The sequence below is a fragment of the Melanaphis sacchari genome, unplaced genomic scaffold (genome assembly GCF_002803265.2).
Source record: "Melanaphis sacchari strain LSU unplaced genomic scaffold, SCAv2.0 Contig25_pilon_pilon, whole genome shotgun sequence".
Lineage (NCBI taxonomy): Eukaryota > Metazoa > Arthropoda > Insecta > Hemiptera > Aphididae > Melanaphis > Melanaphis sacchari.
In genome coordinates, this window is record NW_020271133.1 from 2,030,363 (window position 1) to 2,040,346 (window position 9,984).

The 9,984-nt window shown below is 24.3% G+C and overlaps 1 protein-coding gene across 2 annotated transcripts; it reads left to right on the top strand.

Moving 5' to 3' along the window:
- The first annotated feature begins 3,353 nt into the window (after window positions 1-3,353).
- On the top strand, window positions 3,354-8,804 carry LOC112595179 (kynurenine--oxoglutarate transaminase 3-like). 2 transcript variants are annotated; one of them, XM_025340295.1, is made up of 8 exons: window positions 3,354-3,457; window positions 4,071-4,220; window positions 4,949-5,099; window positions 5,196-5,432; window positions 5,522-5,768; window positions 7,459-7,812; window positions 7,912-8,075; window positions 8,147-8,804. In XM_025340295.1, coding segments are annotated over exons 1-8 (1,386 nt in total). In that variant the 5' UTR covers window positions 3,354-3,455; the 3' UTR covers window positions 8,228-8,804. The 2 variants fall into 2 exon arrangements, with proteins under 2 accessions (XP_025196080.1, XP_025196081.1); XM_025340296.1 differs by lacking the exon at window positions 3,354-3,457 and adding an exon at window positions 3,558-3,697 and having other exon boundaries at window positions 8,147-8,276.
- Window positions 8,805-9,984: the final 1,180 nt, after the last annotated feature.

A 9,984-nucleotide genomic window follows, 5' to 3' on the forward strand; every position in this document is an offset into this window, starting at 1 on the left:
GAAAAATAAACATACCCGTATCCGTTTTCAGAAAGTACAAAAGTTTCAATTTGAAATAGGTTGGCCATAATGAATATGAATTTCATGTGTTTATTTTTTTACTGAAAGTCGAGACGTATTTTTTCGTTCGTGACAGTTACCTGTGAGAAAAATAAACACTATGTAAAACTACGAGTATATACAAAGTATACACACCTTTTACAAACATACGAGTAGACGCGTATATTATTTGATTATTGTGTATCATGTCGGTGTAGTGTATACCAATACGATAAAAGCTATCGTTCATGCGCAAAATAATAATGACAATAAAAAAAAAAAAAATAAAAAAATAAAAAACACCGCACGTACGGTATCGCGTCATGTTCACCATAATATTATGCACCTACACTCCATCGACGACACTTGACAGAGACTTTAGAGAGGTTGGCATTAAATAAATGCTCCGAAAAAATGTTGTTTACAATAAAAAAAAGTAAATTGATAAGTTGTAAAATTACGGACAGCTTAAAATCAATGGAATATGAAAAATATTTCTTATCTGGTAAGTCACCCCACAATTTAAGTTACAGTTACCTATTATACTGTAGTATGTCCTCGCTAGTTCGAAAAACTCAGTAATCCAACATTTGTTTTCTTTCTTATTTTGTTTGGAAGCAAAATGACAAAAAATAAGAGACAAACTAAACAATCCGACAGAACTTCTCAACTGTCAACCCCGAATCCTAAATAAATTTGACTAGCGAGGTTTAACTGTATTGCAATGTTGATCGTACGTTTAGTTTTATAATTAATAACTAACCACTAGCTATACAACCAATCTAACTTAACACTAATTTTGATACATACGAAACGATTCGTCTAGCACGGACGCGTTATTACTATTCGATAGGATTGAAAACGATTTATTTATAAAATTATCTTTAAAATGTGAATGATATGTTTAAAATTCGTATTTATTAGTTGTACAATACTCGAAATGTTTGATAATGAAAAATTTACTGTTTAAATTTGACAAAATGATTATAATTGAAACGAGCATAAGTATCTTATTGAATATTAATATTAATGCATTTCAACTAGATTGAATTTCGTACTAGAAATCACATCTATAAAAATGTTAGATCATAGTACTTTTACTGCTCCAAAAAATGATGGCAAACATAAAAAAAAAACCACTGTAACACCAATATACGAGTATTTATCGTTCCGTTTGGAAGCTATAGATTATGATAAGAAAAACTAAAGAAATATCCTATTTTTTAGATTTTTTTTTTTTTAATGACTTGTAAAAATTCCATGAGACGATTCCCTGAAAACGAATTTCAATGTACACATTCAAGTAATGCACTGGCTATTTGATAGTCATAGTATAATGTAGGTATTAAACAATAAGCATTTAATGTGCAGCAAATTTAAATTTGTTATCTATATAGTGCTATTTTGGACGTTTCGAAATTACTTTAAAAGGATTTCCAAATGTACTTATTTGACAATGATATTGTCAATTATGTTCAATCAATATGACTTTATTGCTTTAACCATCTACTGATGACTAGATAAATACCTACAGACAAGTTAATACCCATCTAAAACGAATCAATTTAAATTTTAATCGGAAGCGTTAAAAACAATATATTATATCAACATATGGAAATTACACGATCGAAACAATTAAGTAACTATTAATTATTGTTGCGACATTAAATTACCTATAGTTTATTTTATTATATTACATAAAATCTTAATTAATTAATTATAAAAAAAAAAAAAAATTAAACAATTTAAATATAAGTAAATAAGATTATATCAAATAGCATTCATGTACTCACAAATGCTTTATTATTGTCAAAATTAACCTAACCTATTAGTATTATATAATATTGTACCCATTTGTTCTAAATGAAATATAAATATTTCATATTTGTAAATATATAAAAATAGAAAATTTTAATTAATATTATAATTTAGAGGTTTTCAAGTGGCTATAATATGCAAGCATATTATAATAATTATAATCAAAGTGTCAGCAGGTGAGTTATTATAGTTTATAAGTTAATATTTTGTAAGTAAAAAAAGTTTGTTTTTAGATAATATGATTATCATAATACAAATTAATTAATTTTTATTTAGTTTGATTTATGATAAAAATGTATTTAAAAAAATAAAAAGTAAGTAACCCTTCTGCTGTAGGTAATAGGTAATAAGATTAAATTAATTTTTGCCGAAAAATTTGTAATTTAAAATGTCATTATATGTATAAAATACAATGATTTATGTTAAAAGTTAAAAGAACTTAGTAATAAAATTTTTAAATTACAACAAAATAACTAATTTCTTTTGACTTATAAAAAAAATCTAACTTCGACCAATTTTAAACTTAAATGTCTATAATAAATATAGTGTTTATATGTTTTAGATTTTTTTGATTTTACTATATAATGTAGAATCTTTTATTAAGTTTTCAATTCTTGATTATAAAAATTGAACATTTATTTTTATACATTTTTAACAATAAAATAATTTACAAATTTTTATGATTTTGACAAAACTTTAACTTCAAATACTCATAAAAAAAATTGTGGCAATTTATTTTTAATATTTTTAATTAACTAAGGAACCTGGCATTAAATTATCAAGGTTTTAGACCAATTAAAAATTTCTGTTCGGAATCTAAAAAGTGGTGTATTTAAAAATTAAAATATGTCAAGACTTAATTAATTAAATATTTAAATCATTAGATCTATTTACAACGCTTTAAAATAAATACTCATAAAAATATTACGTTCTAGAATAATGTTCTACTTATACAAATAACCTTATAAATAAATGTATTATATTTCATCCCGAAATTTGACATTATTACTTAATTAAATTTCATCCATAAACAATTAAAAACTGAATACTGATATTACTTTATTTGACATTTATTTTATAAATATTAAATCTAAATCGTACACAAATTTACCGTTTAACTTATTATATCTTTTAAACCGACAATATTATTACACGTTGTTCATTTAATTACAATTTTTTATTGTATTGTACATAAACAAAATAATTCAATATGTCTGTTGTCAAAAATTCAGATATTAAGTACCTACCTACTTATAATAATTGTATGCTTATTGTCTATAAATTATAAGTCACAATAATCTTAATGTTGATGGATATTAGATAGTATGATTTTCCACAACCGTACATAATGGTAAACAACTGTGTTTATGTAACCAGTCCTACTCGTAATTGATTTTTGTTATTTGTTGATAATAATGTATATTATTATATATGAATTACGCTTTATCTTTTTAGGTCATTAATTCGTAAAAGTTTATCATGTTGCTATGAAAATGTTCCAATCATGTACGTACCTATTCACACACATATATATATTACGTAAGGTACGTTCAAACATCAACCACGCTATCAGCAGACAGTGTACTTAGTTGTACAGAATGTAAGTTCTTTAAATTATTTAATTCTTAAATATTTTATAAAATGTTATGTTTAAAACTTTTAATATTTATGCTAGATGTATAATATTTTGCATTTATAATTAATCCTAAAAAACAAATATAAATAAAATAAAGATAATATTCGATACAAGAATTTCAAGTATTACGAGTATCACGAATAAGACCTTGCCTGAATATTTCTAAAGGTATTAAGGTTTTTAGAAGTTTTCGGTTATCTATAGGTACTTATTATTTTTGATATAATATTATTTTAGTTTTTGAAAACATTACAAATATTTAGTTTTCAAATTATCACTTAAATTTGTGTTTGATAACTTGAACCAGACTATATTTAAAATAATTACAATGTGTATAATTAAATAAAAAATATTATTCGATAATTATTTATCAACATTTTTTAGAAAACATTCTGTTGAAGATAACAGAAATAATAGTTAAAATTTCATTCATAAAAATAATTAAATTATACAAGAGTTCCTCACCGTTAAAAATAGTAGTTCCTGTACATTTTGATGGAATTTATTAATTGATAAATGTTTCGTTTTTCATTGTTTTACTACAAAAAATATTTTAAATTTATACTTTTTTTTGAAGGATAATTTTATGTAAAAGAGCTAATATTTTCTCAACAATTCCAAATTGTTTATTAAAAAAAAAACTATCGACATCAGTTAATATGACCTCAAAAATAATGGATAAATTCAAGTTACCATCTCGCCATGAACCAGGTGTATACAATGTATGGTAAGTGTTTGTTACTTGTTTACGATAAAAACAATATAAGAGCCTGCTTTTTTCTCATTATACAGGTAAGGTTATTATATATAGTTTGCATTTATGTACAATAAGAAAGAAATAATATATAAAATAAATGAAAGTAAGGGCATCAAACAGTTTCAGAGTAAAAGCTAAATAAATTATTTCTTTTATTGATCAATTTTCTAATTAACTTAAAAACTTAACTAACTATAAAGAATCCATTGTAATAACTAAATTTTTCCTGTTAATTTGAAGTATAATCGAAATAAAAGTTCAAGTCACGTTTATACATACGAATATGTGTAATAACAATAATTATAACTAATAATTATTTTGTTATTATTTTGTTTAAATATTTTAAATACAGATTTCGTCTAATCTAACCTTGGCTTAATTATTTAATTGATACAAACGTATAATTTTCTGAACTAATAAGCAGCTAAAGAGGAATAAGAAGAAATGGTAAAGTGATTAAAGAAAATTTAGCTTAAAAATTAAAATTGTATAAAAAAAATGGCAAATTGTAATAAAAGAAATGTATTAATTTCTTTTTAAATGAGTTTAGTAAATATTTTTCTCGATAGGTATATTATCTAACATTTTTTAGTTAAAATTATTTTGCCCGCCCTTAAGGAATTATACCTACTTTTCAAATGTCAATGGGATTACTAATGAGTTTAAAAGAAAAATAGTTGAATACTTTATTTTTAAAGGATTGAATTTACTCAATTAGCTGTAACTACAAAATGTTTAAATTTGGGACAAGGATTTCCTGATTATGATCCACCATCAACGTTTTCAAATTTCTTATCTGAAGTAGCTACAGAAAAGAATTCATATTTCAATCAATACACGCGTGGATTTGTAATATTAAACATTTTTTTTTTTTTTTTTTTTTTAAACCCAATATAATATATACGTATTATTTTTAACAATAAAAAATTATTTTTAAAATTCTAGGGACATTTACGTTTAGTGAAAGCTTTATCAAATTTATATTCACAATTGATTAACCGAAATATTGATCCCGTAAATGAAATATTGGTGACTGTTGGAGCATATGAAGCGCTTTATTGTGCTATACAGAGCAATATAGAGGACGGTGACGAAGCAATTATCATTGAACCATTTTATGACTGTTATGAACCCATAGTACGTACTGCTGGAGGCATTCCTAGGTTTATACCGTTGAGAAACGTGAGTACATAAAAAAGCATGGCAATATTAACAATAACAGATTAACTGTTCAGAATAATTAATTTGTATAATTTATGTTGTTTGTAAAGACGAGGCCGAATGCATCGTTGCCGAAAGCAAACGATTGGAAGCTTGACCCCGAAGAACTAGCATCATTATTCAACTCCAAAACCAAACTCATCATCATTAATACACCACACAATCCATTGGGAAAAGTGTTTGATTATGACGAGTTAACAATGATTGCGGATTTGGCCAAAAAACATAATGTACTCGTTATTTCTGATGAGGTATATGAGTGGTTGGTGTACGAACCAGCTAAGCACATAAGAATGGGTAATTTAATTTTGTACAATAAATTTTTTTATACATAGGTACTTTATAAAATCAATAGTGCTTAAAACATGATTAATTGTTAATAATATTTTAATTCTGTGTTTGGTTTTTAAATGTGTGTATTTAAAAAAAGTTAATGAGTCTATTGTCACGTTTTATATCAAAAGTTTGATTTAATCTTAAAAGAAAAGAGGGTAGATTCTATTATAATTGATTGTTAAGTGTATATTTATTTGAATGGAATACAAGAAAAAACTTTTTAATACTTTATTAAATAAACATTATTTGATATTAATACTTTAGATTTTAAACTAGGTTTTTCATAATGCATATTATATTATAATATTATATATTCATTTATTTTACTAAGAAAAATTTTACTCGTAGAAACTTAAATACTCCACCAAGTATTACGTCTTATATACTATCATTTTCTATAAACAATATTATTCTAATTTTAGGTTATTTATGGATATTTTTTCGTGCAATTTTTTATCGTATTCAGTTTTATTTAAATGTATGTTGATAAAATACTAATTTCTCAGTCAAAAGGTGTGAAATAAAATTATAAAATTCATCATAAGTTGTTCTTATAATAAAAGAAATATCAAAAACATATAGATATAAGCTAAACTGTCACGTGAATATAATATAAAAATTAATTCTATACTGTTTCAGATTATTTAAATAAATATTGAATACTTTTTCATGATATAGATACTAAGTATTTTAGAAATTATCAACATTTTTAGATTTCAGCTTTAATATGAATATCTTCGTATAAAACGCAGATACGGTCTATAAATAAAAAAAATAATAATTTATCATTATGTTGATATTACATTTATCCACTCTGCAAATTAATTTTCCATTAAAGTTTATCTGTATTGTTTGTATCAATTAAATTTCAGATAATATTCACAGTCTGCAAACATTCTTTTAACATTATTTATTTTTTTTGAAGAAGAAAAATATAATTTACTATAGGCATCTAGATGATAAAAATTGATTTTTTAACTATAAAGAATAAAATAAACATAAATTTAACAACCATTATTGTTAAATAATCATATTATTATTATAATATTGTTTTTGATGCATATAAAGTGAAATTTATAAAAGAAATGATTAAATTTTTGATCTTTACATAGCAATGCTTATAATAATAAACTATGAACTTAAAAAGTTTTAACAGGCAATATAAAAAAATTATTAGTCGGTAGATTTGTAGATAGTATGAAATAAATAATTTTATAATTTTAACTTATATAATTAAGTAGGTAATAAAATTGCATTTGCATACATTTTATAAAATTCAATAGATACATTGATATATAGATATTTAAAATAGAAACAATGCAATTTTTAAACTAAAATATTAACATTTTAACAAACTAGTACTCGTAATTTAAATAACTCTTCAGAAAAATAATTTGAGAAGAAATTTTTAACATAAATTTAAATTACTTACATACATGTTGTTGTTGGTATAGCTACACAAAATCAAAACTAATTGCGATACATTGATTTCTATAAATTGGCTTATTATAAGTTATAAAATTAAAATCAATTTTATAAAATATTTAAATACCTACCATTTTACAGAACGTCTGGTTATGTGATTTATAAATTATACGTGTAATTTTGCAAAATACCATTTTTAATTTAAAAAATTCAAATTTGTTATCAGCTACACTTCCTGGTATGTGGGAAAGAACAATCACGATTGGATCTGCTGGCAAAACATTTAGTATGACTGGTTGGAAACTTGGATGGGCATATGGTCCGACTAATTTTATAAAAAATATGTGCGTTATTCACCAGACTGCAATTTATACATGTGCAACAACAGTTCAGGAGGCGGTTGCTAGAGGATTTGAACATGAAATCAGTGTCCTTAATAAGCCACAGAGTTATTTTCAAAACCTGTCAAAAGAGTTGAAACCAAAAATGCATTATTTATTTAAGACATTACAAAACAATGGTTTAAAACCAATTATGCCTGATGGAGGATATTTTATGATTTCAAACTGGACGAACTTTGGTATGTACCGATAATCTATATATTATTATAGCAATGTCTATTGTGTTTAAGATATTAACTGTTGTAATTTGTTTTGTTTTTTAACATTTTATTTTTTAGAAAATAAATTGGATTTAAGTTCAGAAACTGATAAATACAAAGACTTTAGATTTGTAAAGTGGCTCTCTAAAAATGTTAAACTTCAAGGAATACCGTTCTCAGCATTTTATTCGGAACAGCACAAAAATATGGCTGAAAATTACCTGCGATTTTGTTTTTTTAAAGTAATTTTTAACTAAGGTTTTTTTTTTTACTCTGGTGAATTTTTTGTAAAAATGTATTTTATTATTTACAGAAAGATGAAACTTTGAAGAAAGCAGAAGAGATTTTAACAACATGGACGCATAGTTTATCAGAACCGAAATCTAAACTTTAAAATACTTTGTAAAAATTATAATAAAGAAAAGATTAATCCTCAAAAATTATTCACGAGAAAAATTCTTGATATATATATATATACACGCAGCTGGCAAATTGAATCAACTCCATATATTATATCGCATTTACTAACGTTGACTATTTATAAGACTCATATTTTAACTGAAGATTACAATTAATAGGTATAGTAGGTATTTATTTATATTAGTTTTATACACAAGAGTGTTATTTTAGTTTTTTTTTTTTATTATTGATGTCAACATTTTTGAAGACCATTTAAAATCATTACCAAACCACAATGATGGGTAACTTTTTTGTGAGGGAGCGGATCAAAGAGAGATATATCTCTTTCGTATTCTTCTTACTATTTTCGTATAATTATGTGTACTTTGAACTTTCAATGCATTTATATTAATATTTATTTTGTGGTTACCAGTGATATTTACATTTGATAAATAGGTACATTTATAAATATAAACACCTTAATAATAAGATACCTAACCTAACATATATAATTTGTCACCATGCAATCAAAATACATTATAATATAGCTTAGTGGTTCCCGAACTTTTTCAGCCACATGATCTTTTTTTTAAGCAATATTTTCTCGCAGAGTCCCGAGAAATATTTCATATAAATTTTATTTGCCTGTGTTCTGTGAAGCATATTACACATGATAATTGATATGTATACGCAGTAGTAAGAATAATAAAATATTTATTGATAAAAGAAACAATAGTATTAATAGAACTGAAGAAAATATTATTTATTATTTAAAATTTATGTTTGCAAAATGAAAATAAAACTTTAATATATATTATAATTAAGTGTATTAAAAAATTGCACAGCGTTACATGTATACGTCTTAAAATGTGTCTTAATGTGATCAACGTAGCTGATTTTTGTAACAAAGTTTGTCGATGTCTGCAGTGTTACGGAAGTTAATTAAAGTCGCATATCATCAGAATATACGACGATCCGACTAATATCAAAAATGGTAATGCGTATTATATGAAATTGGACTATTATATTTTCTTATGGGGATTTCAATATTGTGTAGGTACACATATCGGTGTATTGAGTTGACGGAGTCTCGTTAAAATATATAGGTACGTTCGTTGTTTTAAATAAAGATCAATAATTGTTTTATTATTAAATTTTTATGGCAAAGCGAACGGAGCCCTTGAGAAACAATTACGGAGCACATTTGGGAATCGCTGATATAGCTACCTACCTAAATAAAACTCGAAATGTATTTTATGGGTATACCCTTGCCAACAATGGCATGATATATAATCCATTTAATTCATATTTCTTTATATTTCCACTTGTTATTTTAACTTAACAACTTAAATTTAGTTTCATGGCAAACTTTAGAGTTTTAAAAATAAAAACGTTTATAACCATGAAAAAATATTATGACTCGATATTTTTGGCAGATCAAAGAATGCGTTTTAAAAAAGTTGGTGCAAATACACATCTTGCACCCTCGTTCCCCTATTAAATAACGCCCTTGGTTTGGCTTCTTTGATATATTTATCAAATAAAATATTTTTAGTAAAAACAAGTTTATTAGTTTATAACAATTATTATAATGATAAATTTAATAAATTTACAAATAGGTGATAAATAAATTCTTAGATAGTAATTAGTAATACTTATCTGAACACTGATATATATTTATATGAACCAGATATTTACGCATGTGTGAAATTGGCCCCACTCCAGAAAAAATTTATACAAAAGTTATGCTGT